The following is a 17,384-nucleotide window of genomic DNA, read 5'->3' as shown; positions in this document are numbered from 1 at the left end:
GCACTTTTCTACAGGGGGGACTTTTTTCGCCGATATTTTTAAAAGTTATCCTCTTCTTTAGATTGTCTAGCCTTAATTTAAAAAAAAATGTGGTTTCCGGTTTGCCGGTGGTCGTAACAGCATAAACGTTAGGTTTTACCCCGTTCCTTTTCTCCTTTGCGGTACGGGTTCGAGCCTGCCTTCCTACTACCACTTTTGTTTTGCTCAACATACACATCCAAACACTCGGGCAACGCCGAGCTGAAATGCTAGTATATATATATATATATGTATATATATATATATATATATATATATATATATATATATTCTAGCTGTACCAGGCCATGCGTTGCTATGGCCCAGTTTGTTTAAATAGAACTCATTCCTGAAGAAAAATTACATTGTGTATTGTTTATTCACTTTTATTATTTTTGCAATTTTTTTTAATCAATAAAAGTTGTTTTTTCCCAAGAAAAGATCAATTTTTGACCATAAATTAACTAATTATGCAAAAAAAAATGTTGATTTAGTGTTTCAACATTTGAACAACGTTCGTCTGAATCCGGTGATTGCCGGTCGAACTCTAACCATAATTGGAATCCGGTGAAGCGGGAGTCAAATTCTCTATGAGTACCATTCTTTTAAATTTCCTCTTTTGATCAATCTTTTGAGTGGGCTATCAGCAATTGCAAACTAACAAATTTAACCAAAATGCAAAAAATTCAACAATTAAATCATTTCAATTAGTGCTCAGTAAATCAATCCCCCGTATTGGAAACACTCAAGGGAAGGACGAAACCGAATTATTGCCAGTATGTTTGGAAGAGGTTCTATTTTTTCTTTTTTTAAAAATATTTTAAGCAGATTTGACACTCAGCTACCAGATTTATGTGTCGCTCGGTTTTTAATATAATGTAAGTAGATCTAGATGTTTATAACTTACGATAAAACTTACGGAATATGCGCTCTTTTACCGTTGTTGTAAAAATGGAACGGAAACTTAAATTTCGCTCCGTTTTAATCTTTTTTTAAATTATCCCCCCCCTAAACGAATATAATCAAAAGAATAACATTCAATAATTCTACTTTATATATATAAATCACGAAATATTAAAAAAATATTAACGAAAGGGAAATAATTCCATTTTTAAAGGAAAAAAGTCAGTTTGGTATATCTTTTTGTTATTTTTTTTTTTTTACATAAATCCAACTTACCGTTCACATTGGAAATGTGTACATTTATAGGTTGTCGGGTACATTTACAACGAATAAACACTTAAATCTACCCATGTTAAGAACGGCTCCCGAAATAGACACCCCCAAACTCCCCATGTTAAGAATGGTTTTCGGAACAGACACCCCTTACCTTGTCAGTATACCCGAAAACCTATAAAAGTTGTCATGTCGAATGTGTGAACGATGAGTAGGACGTAATGTAAAAGTGTACCGAATTTAAAAGGGAACGAAATTTAAATTTCCGTTCTATTTTTACAACAATTGTAAAGCAGAAAATTCTCCGCAAATTTGATCTAACTTAGTGTATTAATGTTATTTTTTTTTTCAGATTTGCCGTTTAGTTGTACAAATAGCCTCCAACCCTGTTATCAAAAAAAGGGGCACGTTGGGTCGACACCGGTGGGTGTATCTATCGTAAACACAAGTTTCTTTATATTTACGTGATTATTGAAAATGTAATCCTGTGATTAAAATTTAATTTAAAATTAACTATGTTGTTTAACAAATACAAAAAAGAGAAATAATGCAAGATGAAATTTAAAAATGATTAAATGTGTTTTATTTTATAATTTAAAAATAAAAAAAACATTGAACAATATAAATAAAACGTTGGTTTTGTTCTCGAAAAGAAATAATGAAAGATGAAGTTAAATATTGAATTCTTGTGGAAACGCATCATCATATGGATCCGAGAACAATATAAAATCAAACCAAAATTTTATTTGTATTGTTGAATGCTTTAAATTTTAAACATAAAATAAAACACATTTAATCATTTTAAAACTTCATTTTTCATTTCTTTTTTATGTGTTAACCAGCGTATTATTTGTATTGTTTAAATTATAAAATAAAACATTTACATCCTTTTATTTTTGGAACAATATGCTTAATCAAAAATAAACTATACGTAAACAACCTTCTTGATATATACCGGTGACGACCCAAAGTGTCACCTTTTTTGATAACAGGGGTTGAAACTATTCGTACAACTAAACGGAAAATCGGCCATTTTTTTAAGTAAAAATAATATTTAGTATGGATATAAATTCCTAAACTAATTTCACACTAAATAATTTATGTGACTGAAATAGGAATCTAATTGAATCTTTAATTTCATGAATAGTGAGATAATCCACAATGGTCGATTTGCTGCTAATATCCATTTTTCGATGAATATTTGAGAGGAAAGCGACCACATGTGGTTAATTTAAATTAAATTTAAATCACATGGTTACATAATTTAAATTGAATTTCAATCACATGGTCACGTGATTAAATCTATTCTAAATTTACCCATATTGTAAGCATATTCTGTTTACATTAAGTGAGATCACGGCCTGTCGTGGTCAGACCGAAAGTTTCTTTTAGTAATGTCACGTGACGACAGGCGGTGATAAATATATGTCCCCAAATAAAAAAATGGCTACATCGGTACAAAGAAAACCACATATTTATTAAAGAAAAATTAAGTATAATGTTATAATTAAAAAGAGATATATAAACACACGCATGGGTACATAAAACATATTGTACCAAAATGTCGAAGAAATCGGACCAGTGGTTATTTAGACTATTAATAACGAACGAACAAAGAATTATATATATATATATATATATCAGAGAAACAGAATCATTATTAACAATCGAACATAACAACGCGATCAGAACAAACAATATAAAAGCAGTAAAACAATTAATGTGTGCATTACATCTAGAACATCCCCTATGAAAACCCCCAAGTAGAAGTTTAAAATAACAAAATCCTCGAAACTGGAAACTAACAACTACGAAATGATAGAACTCCCTAAGAAAGAAGCAACAGAGATCGAACATTTTAAAGTAATAATGAACGAGGACAAAGCCAAATTTACTTCTTTTTAGAAATAAGAAAAGATGAGATAATATTCATATTTCAGACCTAAGCGAATTGATTTATACAGAGCTCTGACGAAATTTAGAAACAAATTTCTCAAATGTATGGACCCAGGAAGTCTAGGTCAGAAATACAAATTGGAAACTTCAATCTACAATACGTAACTAAAGTTATGAGACACAACAGAATGACAAACCATGAAACAAAAAACATGGCCGACAAAGAAAATTAAAAATGTGTAAAGATAAAAGTAGTATAAAAAAGAAATCAAGAATATAAATATGTATTCGTGACAACAATAATCGTTTGAAATGATGAGAGTCAATTTTGTAAACCACGAAAGAAAAAATAAAATCATAACATTTGAATTCGATAAAAAACATTTGGGGGAAATATATAGGAAAAGTGACAAGACTACAATCGAAATATTTAATGGCTTAAAATGTTCAAAAAGGGCTGTAAAAATTGTAGAAGGAACTGGAAAAAACAAATTCACGAATAAATTAATAATAAAATGAAAAAGAGAAGAGGACAAGGATTCAACGTAATGCATTCATCGTGGTTAAAAATCACAATGTGACATGGAAAACTTAAAACAAAACCTAAGACATATACACGAAATTGGTATATCAGAGTCGATGACTAAAGGAAGAACAACACATTAATACAAAACGAGGAGAACAAAGTAATATAAACGAGGTTTTAGTTAATATTAAAGTTTTCTGTTTTTACTAGTTAGCAAATTGTGTAGTAAGAAAAATATTTTTATTTGATTTTGGGGGGGTCTTGAAAAGTAAACAAATGGTGTTAAAATAGAAACTGATTTTGTTATCGTGAAAATCGACGAGTGGAGGAAGACAATTTTTTAAGTGATGTTCAGATGTTCAACGCATAAGAATTTAACGTATTACACGATGAACCGGGTGCAAGTTGAAAGTGACACAATGTAGACGGATTTCTCTTAAAATGGCCAATGTGTGTCATTAAGCAAATTGAAGTAAAAGTTTAATGTTGTTAGTATTTTTGTTTAATTTAAAAGATAAAAACGCAAAGATACAATAAAAAATATTTATCACAATGTGGTAAATAAAACCAAAAATATATCTGTGTTGCAATGTACAGAAATTACTTTTAGTAATGTCATTAAAGTTTTGTGAAAAACGTTGCATGCGATGAGAAATGTACCCACTGTTTACTGGAAATTGAAACCAATTGCATTAAAGGAAATAATACGTTATTCGTTGAGGATCACAGCGAATATACTGTATTAAGAAATATATGGAAGAGTCTAAGTGCAGTAATATTTTATGTATTATTTATAAGTTTGTATTGATGAACAGTTCTCTAGTAGTAGGAAGCTATGTAATTAATATGAATATTCTGTTTAATCTAACTTATGTATAAATAATAATATTGTTGTAATAGTTTACTGAAATCTAAATCTAAAAATTATTGTATCTATGTTTCTATCAAATCCAGACATCTGAGAAGAAGACGTGCTGTATAAATAATAATATATGTTTAGACTATCCTTGCTGTGAGAGGACTCAATAGAGTAAAAAGTCTTTGTAGGAATATTTGATCGAAACAGTCATATTTGGAATAAATGTCATAATTTTAAAACTCGTGTTCCTGTTTGATTACCCGGCTAAAAAGCATGACAACAAATATTAAAAGCAAAATAATAAATAGTTTTATGCATTAGTATTACCAATTAAATCACGTTTTAGCAAGGATTTTGCAGATAGTGAAAACTGTGTTGGAGAGGAAAAATGAATGAAACAATCTTTGCCTCATGTATTGATAAAGTTATATGCAATTAAGTTCAATTGTGATTACACAGAAATGCTTTAACTTTCATATGGTTTTAGTTAATTTCCTACCCCCTCCACCTCATCTGGTTTTTGCCATTTTTGTCTTAATTAATTTATAATAATAAAACATTTAAATCTTTAGAATGGTAATACAATAAAAAATATATTATATAATGCAAGCGATAAAATCTTTTCAAAGTGTTGACATTCAAATCTCATAAATATATTTTGATTTTTTTAGATTACATTCTAAGGATTGAAATGTTTCAAAGCGTTGCTTTAGTTTTTCATGTTTATTTCACTTTTTAAATGATTCAAGTTAATAAAACAAATAACAAAATTTTGAAACCTTTTTCTCTAAAATTTTAGTTTCAGGTATTTAAATCTGATCATCTTATTGCAGAACCGGAAATACTAGTGTTGATATTTACATATAAGTTAAAAAAAAAGAAGTTGCATAGTGAGCTTAATCGAGTGAGTTTAATATGTAATAATTAACAACACCTTTTGGTGCAAAATCACATATTGTTAGAAAGTGAGTACATTATTTTTTTACCTCCAGTATAAGGTGTACAACTGAAACCGCCAATGAAAACATAGGAAAATGTATCATTGATGCTATAATTATTGTTCATAGCTATTTTAAGACATGGGTGTCAATATATATATATATATATATATATATATATATATATATATATATATATATAAATATATATATATATATATATATAGTGGAAATGGTAATTAATAAAAACTGAAGAAAGTGCTCAATACTGTTGTAGAGCAAATATGCATTTTATTTTTTATCACCGTATCTTTCTGTTAAGTTACATTATTGTTTCAGCTACTCGACCGTTTTTTTTTGCCGTCTGTAGCTTCCTCAGACTTTTACAGAACCCAGGGTTCTGTAAAAGTCTGAGGAAACTACATATATATAAGCTATATATATACTTAAACGTTGATTATGTTTTCACAGTGTGTATTTTATTTTTATGCTTTGATTGAATAATTCGAATAATAATTTCTCATACATCTTCGTAATTTTCTAATATTCTTGTTCACCAAGATAAAAAAGGTTATTTTTCTATTTGCATGTGTTCATTTGAATAACTTTTAAATGACAAATGTTGCCAATATATATTTGCTTTTTAGTAATAAAAATTTCGAAACATCAACTTTTTTCACGCTGACACCGAAATATGTTTCATTTTTCTTCCTTTGATGATGAGAATCGTTTTGATAATCCAAACATCTGAACAATGTTTGCTTTTGTTTTCTTTTTATCTATCAGAATAAGATAGCGATGTATTTACATTCACTGTATCTATTTACGTACACTATTTGTTTTTAATAATTTCAAGGTTGTTTCCAATGAGAACTTCAGTTCTACGGAAATCTGAAAATATTTTTTACATTCCCATTAAGCATACTGTTTAGTACAAAGGTAACATAAATATTGAATAACAGTTTATGCATTTCGAGTATGCATATATATATATATATATATATATATATATATATATATATATATATATATCGAGTTTCGCATTTCGACTATGCATATATATATGTATATAACTATATATATATTACTTCATGTCAAGTATATATATATATATATATATATATATATATATATATATATTACTTCATGTCAATAAAATATTAGTTGTTGTAGAATTATTCGAGCCACGAAAATATCTCTCTATATTAAAAGATTCAATAGTACAAAAGATAATAATTTTCTTCTATCATTACTCTAATTGTATGTGATAAATGCATTTTTTTAAAACTTATTAAAAACAATTACTTACAAAATACGGCGATATCCATTGCGGTTTATTCTTTTTGAAATAAAATTTTTCTTTTCAATTTTCAAATTTTATTCAAATTTTTAAAACCTTTTTGAAATGAAATTTTTCTTCAAATTTTCTTCAAATTCTCTTTCTATATGACTTCTGATTAATCATTTATTTTGACTTTGACTTTCCATGTCTCACTGACTTTTACAAATAGGGTACATACCTTTATAAATATTTGCTAATATTTTCTCCTCTGAAGAGATAGTAGACATCGAAACCCTATAGGTTAAGGAGATTAAGTTTCTAAAGTATTCTTCGTCTTGCGTAGAATAATAAAAATTCTTTGATATGAAACTCAAGCACTGCATTTCAAAAAGATTCTTTTGAAATTCATTGAATCACTACAATCAATATATATATACATATATATATAATAGAAAACAAATAATAAATAAAAAAGAATATATACACACATAAACACATGCATACACTCACATATACACATATATACATATACACGCACGCACACACACACATATATATTGATTAAGATTGCTTAGTCTAGAGAGATTTTCTTTCGTTAAACATAGGCAGAATAATGCATTTTGTTTCTAGTTATACGTTTAGTTTGGGAAATCAGTATTATCTTGGATGTGAGCGTCCCCGTGCAGGGTACGCGTGCATGAGCGCTTCATCATGCTTGTGTGAGAGTGCATAAGCATGTGTGCGCGTAAATATATTTTGTGTTTTGCTTATTTATATGTGTTGTTATTGGGATTTGTTTAATGCGGGAGTGAATTTTGTTATGAAATTATTTTCTTGTGTTAATAATAAAAGTAGTTGTCGGTTTGAAAAATAGGCATTATCTTAAATTTACCCCCACTGCATATATGTATGTGCTGTTCAACATAAAGGTGTCTATTTTCTGCTATTTTAATGTTGGATCGATGCAAGACTACTCTATTACTGAGAGGTTTTTGTGGGGCCTATGTAGATTTTCTCGCATGTTTCACATTTATTATACTGACCACATCTTTAGAAATGCAGTCTAGATTTTGTATTTTGAATGTTTGTGTAGGATTTATGAGTGTGTATGTGTTTCCCTCTAATATTATGTCACAAACTCTAATTCGTTGATTGTTGCATTTTGTGACTCTTTGTGTTGTGTGTTGATTGAGTTTGGATGATGTAAGAATGCGTTTTAGGTTTTTGGGTAGGCGTTTGCTTTTTTTTGTTTTGTTCAAATCAAGTTGTTTGGTTTGCGGTTTTGGTTAAGCAGGACGAAGTTTTTCATTGTTTCTGTGAAAAGTTCTGGGTTGTTTGTGTTATGTGTGGAGACGTATGCTAGGATTTGTGTTTCGTTTTTTTGGGGGGGTTCTCAATTGTTTTAATGGTATATTTTTCGCTAGTTGGACACCTTTTTCTTTCAATTGTGGTGAGTATTTTCTTCTTGGATTAATTTGTAGTTCCTTAAGTCGGATTCTTCGGAGGTGAGTATGGTGCAGATTCTACGTGCTAGTGTAGGGTATGTTGCTGGTTATTCTCTTTTAAATATACATTTTTCTTTTGTTGGAATCACACAACCATTACTTTTAAATTATTTTGTTAAACATCTTTTCGGCAATTTTAATCATTACTTATTGTTTATTCATTGATTCACTTTATTAATTAATTTTAATTATACTTTCAAAATATAAAAAATATTTTAAAAAATTAATAAAGCCTACCGAGCAAAGTTAATATGATCAGCTAATATAGTAAATAAAAGTAAAGTGGTTGACAATAGCCAAGGATGATCTAAAGGCCACATTACACCGTACTATAAGGAAGGGCGCCAAGCGTTTTCATGATTTACTCCATTGACGCGAAGTGTGTAGCAAGTACCATTTTCTCAGTCTTTTATATAAGTCTGTCGATGACTAAATCCTGATTTTCCAGTCCATTAAGGAATGCTCTTAATAATTATCCAAATGAAACAGCTTAATTATGCCGAATGGACTGGTCTAATATGTTAATATAGTACAATTGTCGAAACTTTCTTAATATGACAGAGGTCAAGATGATGTCTACGATGCAAGATACGTAAATAATAAAAATGTTTCGTTTTGATATTCTACGTGAATTATTATATTTCTTAAGTGTGTATGTTACATTTGACATGAGTGACAATCGTAGAATTTACAAAGAAATTTTCCATAAACTTTTTTCTATTTTGAATATTTGTTTACAGGCGTTTGACAGATACCCGAACGTTGAAGAAAACCTACATCAAGACGCTGTCAGGTCATTTTCGCTGTGACTTTCGCCAATCTTACATTAACGTCATCACGCAAAAGCCTTTTACAGGATGTAACACATGTAAGAGTTTTCATGATTGTATTGGTTCGCATCGTATCGTACCAGTCGTTACAAAATGTCTACCAATTTTGGAACAGCTCTGTAACAAATCTTTGATTCGAATAATCAAGGTAATTCGGTTAAATATGAAAACTGCTCAAATCCTACTGAAATCGGTGCCAGATTTAAAAATAGTCCACCTCATTCGAGATCCACGTGCAATCTTAAACTCTCGGCGGGGAGTCAAAAAAGTTAATATCAAATATATTTCTTACGAAGCTAAGGCCATTTGTAAGAACATGGTTGAGAATACAGTAGCGACTATGAAACTGCTACAACAAGACGAATTTAAAGACCGGGTTGCTACTCTTTATTATGAGGATATGAGCAAAGACCCAATTTCTTGTTCTAAACGTCTTTTTAATTTTCTACATGTGCCCTTTACAGAACGTGTTGAAAAATGGATTCGGACAAACATGATGGGGGTGCATTCAGTTGGCCACCCTTATGCAGTAATCCACAGAGACGCTCTGGCTACAAGTCAGAAATGGAGAACCATGGTGAATATATCGTTTACCAGCGCCGTTGACCGCGAGTGCAGCCAATTATATAAGTTACTCGGATATCTATCCGTTAAGGGCACCGCCCAATTGAAAAAACTGTCAGTGAATTTAATGCAGAAAGACAAACCTCTAAATCTGTCGGTGATTTAGATTGCATTCTTTATTTTTTATTTTCAGTTGCCATGTCACAGGCAACAACAATAGAAATCTTTGGGCTTTTCGATATTTTAAAGTACAAATTTATATGAAAAAAACTAATGAAGTTGTTTATACAAACATAAAACAAAATTAAAATATTGGATCATATAAACTGTCAGTAGATAGAAATAACACAGAGGAATATGTCAATTATATATTGCACTTCATGCATGTGTACAAATATTTTTTTCTTTTAGCTCTTATTCTCGAAAATATATGATCTACTCAAGGGAAATTATTTCCAAGGCATCCTCTGAGAATGAGGAATTTAATTTTTTGCACAGACGATACTAAAAATACAGTTGCTAAATTAGATATAAAAAAACTGACCTTAATAGCATAGTTTTACATTTTCTTCAACATATCCACACAAAGCTATCAGTAAAAATTCATTATGAAAAAAAAATTCACAAAGAAAAAATATTCTTGGTAAAATTCCCAATCGATAAAAATTTAATAAATTTAAAAGTTTATTCCGATGAGTCTTATAGGGTATCAGTTTATGTTGATCCAACTTAATCAGCAAATTGTTGTATAATGAGAAAAGAAAAATCAATTATTAAAATCTAATAATAAAGATGCTCTCTTATATATCACGCGTGGAATCGTTAATAAGATTCCAACCATTTTGGGGATTGAAGCATTTCCGTCTATGCAACACTTGCCCATCATAATTCAGCCATTAATATCTAACAGTCTTAGTTTTATCGCCGGTTAAGTAATGAGCGATACCTTGCTGATTGTCTCATCAGTGTGAGGTGTGATGTCGAATGAAATTCACACTCACCAGACGATGACATACCATCATTTTTTCTGTGACGTTATCTCACTGATAATGTCCATGAAAAAATTCACAAACCATTTCTATTTATTCACGGACGCTGTTTAATAACCGTGAAAAAATATACCTGAAATATAGTTTATGGCCGTCAAATGTCACCCATGGTATTTAAAATCATATTCATAATCTTTTCTACAATTCAACAATATTTAGTACAAACAAACTTTACTCTATTGTTGACTTGTCCACCAAGTTTCAGTTATAAATGACTAACAGTTTTTGTTTTATTCAAAATTATTACATAAGTATTTTAATTCTCAAACAATGCAAAAATTTTTTCTGGTTGTCCGTTTATTTTAATATCAGCATGGTTTGTCCACTCGCGATCGTTTCGCAATTTAATTTATATTTATCACTTAAAATCATTAAAACGAACGTAATTGATAATAAAATAAGGCAGAACTAATCGCTAAAGAAACGAAGATAAAACTTTTTCACTTTGTTCATTTATCTACTACTACTACTACTACTACTACTACTACTACTACTACTACTACTACTACTACTACTACTACTACTACTACTACTACTAATACTACTACTACTACTACTACTACTACTACTAATACTACTTATAATAACAAGATGATATTTTTGTCAATATTCTTTTTATTTTTTCTTTGTATTATTTTAAGCTTTTCTAAAACCTTAGCCTCCTCTTTTTGCTCATAACCAGTAAATTTGCATATCTGATTATTGGTGTGAGGCGAACACACGTATGTTTACTTTTTCTTATATAAATTAAACACCATTAAACATTTTATAAATGAATAATATGAATTATATCTGAATTCCAAAAGTTGCATCTATTGAATATCTCTGTTTTTTCTATTGGAAAGCCTAACGATTTTTTTAATCTCAGTAAGCACCACGCAGAAAAATAAAAACAAACAAAAATGTAAAAAAATAATTTAATGGACATGTGTTGTTTGATACTATTTGAATATTTACTGGTTCAATTCAATTAGTTTGTAACAAAAGAAAAATAAAAACATACCAAAACAGAAAAAAATGATAAAAGGTAAAATACTAAAAAACATTAAAAAGAAATTTTTTTTTTACAATATTCGAATATTCATTAAATTGAATGCGAATTTAATTGAATCATAAAAAACAATCTTAATAACAACAAAATGGAAACAGGATAATAACATAATTCAAATATTATTCGAAAATATTTCAATAAAAAGAAAGAAAAAAGTAACATTGCTTTCTCACGTTGACAATATCTTAATATTGATTGATTTTTAAATAAATTACATGGATTATTTAAAAACTAAATCAAAAGAAATATATGTTTGTATATTGATTAATTTACATGTAAATTACATGAATTATTTAAAAACAGAAAAAACAAAGATTGGCTGTCAAACAATATTTGAATATTTAGATTTATTGAAATTTTCGATAATGAAAAAGGAAGAACGGAAAACATTTTGTGTAAAAAATCAGAAACATAATTTTACACATTTTAATAAAGTTTCGATTCATTGAATCAAAATCACTTATCGATTTCTAACAGAAATCACATATTGAATTATCGGTTTATTTTCTAACCACTGATTGTATTATCAATGAAATTAAAATGTATTCGTGTCGTTCACAATGAATATTTTCTTCGACTTACTCTATTTTGATAAATATACATTCTGTATGAATGTAAAATATACATGCCTACGTATGCATATATGCATCTAAGTAAACTATACACACATACACGCACATGATGTTTTTAAATGTAGCGAACGCCAGATTGACAACAATATTTTCTTTAATTGCAAATTTGGAAAGTATCGGTTGTAAATGACCAAAATGAATGTTTGGAAAAAAACACATATTTTTTAAAATAAAATTAGTTTTTCGGTGATTTATTTTAATTGAAAGTTCGCTGCCTCTAAACCCACATATATATGTATATGTGTATGCGTGTATGGATATGCGTATGCGTGTATGTATATGTGTATGCGTGTATGTATATGTGTATGCGTGTATGGATATGTGTATGCGTGTATGTATATGTGTATGCGTGTATGTATATGTGCATGCGTGTATGGATATGTGTGTGAGTCCTTTTCTATTTTTAAAGAAAAAACGAAAATACAAAAGCACAAATGAGCAAACACAAATAAAATTGTGGAAAAACATGGCCATATATTCAGATTTAATTCACATTGATATTCTATTTATTTTTTTCAGAGTTCATATTTATATTTCGATAATGTTTCCGGCGGTGTACTCTTTGGTATTCATCAGATATATTCTTCAACACTGATAATGTTTATTCAAGAAATTATATTGCTATCGATTATTTGAACATTAGGCTGACATTGCGTACGTACTTACATCCGATGAACTCATACTTTTGAAAGTTCATTACATGTAATTAGCAATTCGATCAACACCTTACTTAAACTTATAACGTTATAAGCAATCTGAACTCCTGCTTTTAAAAACTTTGAATATGACATAAGCGATTCCACGAACTTTTAAAAACTATTTTTGCATAAACAATCTGATGAAGCCCTGCTTTTGAAAAGTTATGACGCGACATAAGCAATCCAACGGATTTCTAATTTAAAAATACCATAACGTTAAACAATTAATTGTACAAATTCCTAATTAAAAAAACGAACTTCCGATTAAAACCTAACGTGGCGTAAGCAATCCGACAAGCTCCTTATTTGAAAAACACATAACAAAACCGAACCTATGAACTCCTGAGTAAAAACTCATATTATGATATAAGAATTTGACAAACTCGTAGTTTCAAAAACTCATAACATGACATAAGCAATAATAATATAGCATAAATAATCTGACGAACTCATGATTAAAAAAGCTCATAACATAACATAAGTAATCAGATAAATGCCTTATTTTTAAAACGCATAACATAAGTAATCTCATGATTAAAATGAAACTCATGACGTCACATAAGTAATCAAATGAATTTTTAATTTTAAAAACGCATAACAAAAGTAATCTTTAGAACTTATGATTAAAAAAATTCATAACGTGTCACAAGTCATTCTATTAACTACTGATAACAAAAGGCATAACTTCACATAAACAATTCGATAAACTAGTTATTTTTTAAACTCATAACATGACAAAACCAACTCGACAGTTTATGTGGATTGAAAAGACAATATGCAGAATCGACCGTTAGAAAAATCGTCCATATCCTAGATTTTCAACTATCACTCAACATTTAATATCGAAAAATGTTTGATATATAAAAATACAGTGTATACGCAATAATTGCTATCAAGTTCCACGTGGTTGATTATGCAACGCGTGAAAAAACTTCGTAAAAAAATAATAGAAAAATTATATATTACGTCAGTAACTTAACTTTTCATATATAAATTATTATCATTTCGGATCACCTTTAAAATACTACCGTTATTTAGAATAAAGATTTTCTTTGATAATTCATTTAACATGACAGGCTTCTCTGACTTGCTATGGTTTTTTAATGCATCTTTCAAATAATGTTATAAATTTCAATGGGATAATTAAGGATTGAGAGCTGAGAAAAATCGCGTGTCATTGCTGATGACCTAAAACATTAATTTTATTTTTTATTTTCTTCCTTATGATGGAAACGTAAAAAGGCGTCTCGATATAAAAATAAGATCGAATAGGCTAACACAAGTAAAATAATTAAAATCAAATTAAAATCAAAACAACTGCCGATTACACCAGCGACTTAAACCATTTCACATCGAAAACTCTTCAATAAGAAAGCAAACTTCTGAAACTAGAATGTTTAGAAATGGGGAAAGAATAATAACGCGTAAATTGGGATAGAAAGCAAAGAAATACACTTATGGAAATAGATTTGCACCCTTTTTGCATTATTCGTTGCGAAAACGTTTTTGTGACAAAACGTATATATATTTATAAATAATATACGTTTCTCTTTATTATAGATCAGAAAATAGCTACATAATCAATAGCATGGAGAATGACAAAATTGACTGCATTTTCATTCTGCCATCGTTTGGTGGCATTTTTATTTAACGTTTATTGAATTGTGTGGTTGTTCATTCAAAACGACGAATGTTGTCTGTTTTGGTAGTTGCATGTGGAAATGAATACATCATGTCGGAAACATCGGTTTATTCGTACATAAGAAACATTCATAAACAAAAATTATCATGATTAGTTCCAAATCAAAATAGATAAATGAACCATGCACCTGACGAAGACTGAAGGGCGTTTCGGTCGAAACGTCGTATCGATATAAATATCAACATTAATGAGAAAAACGATAGAAACAATCTTTTTCGATAAATGTTTTTTGTATCATCAGCGATTGTGATTGTCGAGTGTATGATTTTGTCTATTTTTTTCCTAAAATCGTTTTTAGGAAAACTTTTTGTACGTCTGTTGCCCTTATTGCCTCACTTTATATATTCTTTCATTTGCCTTCGTTATTTTCTTCGTCATTTACCACCTTCCGAATCATTGCAGTGCTACCATATCTTGAAGATTGACATGTATCTATTGTTATCAACATATTCCACATATGTCTTGTTCTTCCAAGGTTTTTGTTTCTTCCATTTCAGCAAAGATCGGGGTAAAATACTTTTCCCTTTTCATTACACATCCTCTTGATTTCACAGCATATACAACGCAGTTTTGTGACCAACTAGCTATAGTACCTCTCGCCCATTCTGTTATGTCATTCAGTCTACATCACGTTGCATCCCAAAACGAAGAGCTAGTTATTCATCGCACATCTAAAATATGCCAAGGTGTTCCATTTGCTCAAACATTATGAAATATACAGAGTGAAATAACTGTAGTTACAATATTACTATATACTTCATCAACATCGAATATTAATATATTTAAACGGTTTTAAAAATTAAAATTTAATTTTTAATAAAGACATTTATTTAGAAAAACATATTCTAAGATAACTTTAAGTAAAAATGTAAAATGGTCAACCTTAGTCTATGGCAACCCTTTTCATTAGCTACTACACTGAATTGTACGAGGAAGTGCCACTTCTTTCTCAGGATTATCCCATTTATATTCGATCTTTAATCTTATACTGCTGCGTGATTAGTAATGATAATCAAGTACCAGTTTTGAGGGTTTAGTATGATTTGATGAAGGATTGAAACTTAATCTCGCAGCCCATTTAGCGAATATATTATAGTCATTACGAGAAACGGATCAGTTGATTCTAATCATGCCAAATAAACCAATTAATTCTAATTAAACTTAATAAACTCCTAATAAGAATAGAAAAAGAAGTGGTCACAATGCGATTGCCTCCCTTGGAGCAGATATTTCCCAAGTTCCCATTTTGGATGAATAAGAAATGTGTTTTTCACGCTTCTAAACTTTTTTCAGATGCTCTATTTGCTGAAAAAGATAACTATTATTCCATCTATCTGTCTCCGCTATATGTGTTTTCGCTTAGTTTGATGTGATTTTCTGTTGTCACTTTTTAAGATGTGTTTTTACTCCTAAACCACCGAAAAGAAAAAAAATCCAGCTGTTTGTTTACTTTAAATCCAGGTGTTTGCAATGACTAATACTAGATTTTAAATAAACCTGATTTAGAAACATTTATGGACTCAGCTTTGTGTAAAGTTTGGCTTCTAAAATTTAATTTAAATGATTTTAACATTTTAAAATCCATAAACATATGTATTAAGGTCTATTTTATCGCTGCCAGTTGATAATAAAATTCATTCAAATAGATCCACGAGTACATTTTTAAGTGAATTTAAAATAAATTATCTATATATTTAATACAATTATATCAATTTTTGTTTGGTCTGGTGAAGTGTTGTTCTTGAATTGGGATTCCACTGAAACATGTATGCACATATGTAACTAATAATTTTTGTACAATAAACAATCTATATTTAATACATTTAGAAGGGAATACTTAGAAAGGCCATAGGGGGCATCATTATGACAGCAACTAACGACACACAAACATAAAATCAGCGCAGAAACGTGCAACCTGGCTAACTGCTCAATGTATACTACGGATTTTTGCCAACACGCATATCCTATATAAATCTAGAATGAATGACTTGCAACACATTTTGCATGGGAAGCACTATAAAACCAGTACACATCAAAATTAAATAACACATGCAAACACATGCATTATAATTTTAAAATATTTTACACTTGCAACACAACAGATCTATCAAAATTAACATCTTTGCTACGAACTGCAAATCTTCGACTAAATATATTCTATGAATAAAAATTAGAAAATAAAAGAAATATAACTTTACTTTTAGGGGAAAAATATTTCAAAATATTTCACTATAAAAAGGAAAAAAGACTCACTGCAAAAGTTCTCACCCTTTTTCTCCACAATAATTAATTAGTGAAAATTTAGATTTAAACAAATTGTTAATGGATTGAATTGTAACATTAAAAATGAAAAGTAATCTTACACACATACGGCTAAATATCTTAAAATAACTAAAAATACAACAATTATAAATAAAAATAAAGGAAATCATTATATACTATAAAACATGTAAATATATGCATTGAGTGGTAAACTACATAAGTTTAAATAGATTTCAAATAATTAACATTTGATAAAGAGGTTTTACATTCAAATGACTTCGACCACAATATAAAAATTGACCCCCCCCAAATTATTCACTATAAAAATCATATGAAAAAACAAACCTTTTTCCATCATTTTCAGCATCGTCATATGTTTACTTCTTGTATTATGAT

The 17,384-nt window shown here is 29.2% G+C and overlaps 1 protein-coding gene across 2 annotated transcripts in view; it reads left to right on the top strand.

Annotated features, from left to right (window-relative positions):
* Positions 1-17,384, top strand: part of LOC145258264 (carbohydrate sulfotransferase 1-like) — a 209,328-nt gene that overhangs the window by 187,697 nt on the left and 4,247 nt on the right. The window contains exon 7 of one of the 2 annotated variants that reach the window (XM_080116250.1): positions 8,941-12,259. The exons of the other annotated variant lie outside the window; for it this stretch is intronic. Coding sequence (XP_079972376.1) covers positions 8,941-9,760 — 820 coding nt within the window. The 3' untranslated portion in view covers positions 9,761-12,259. Of the gene's footprint in view, positions 1-8,940; positions 12,260-17,384 lie in introns of those variants that run through there. 2 annotated transcript variants of the gene reach the window in all.

Source organism: Euprymna scolopes, chromosome 33 (genome assembly GCF_053919585.1).
Source record: "Euprymna scolopes isolate OS-2025 chromosome 33, ASM5391958v1, whole genome shotgun sequence".
NCBI classification, from domain to species: domain Eukaryota; kingdom Metazoa; phylum Mollusca; class Cephalopoda; order Sepiida; family Sepiolidae; genus Euprymna; species Euprymna scolopes.
This window is presented reverse-complemented; position numbering and strand designations above follow the sequence as displayed.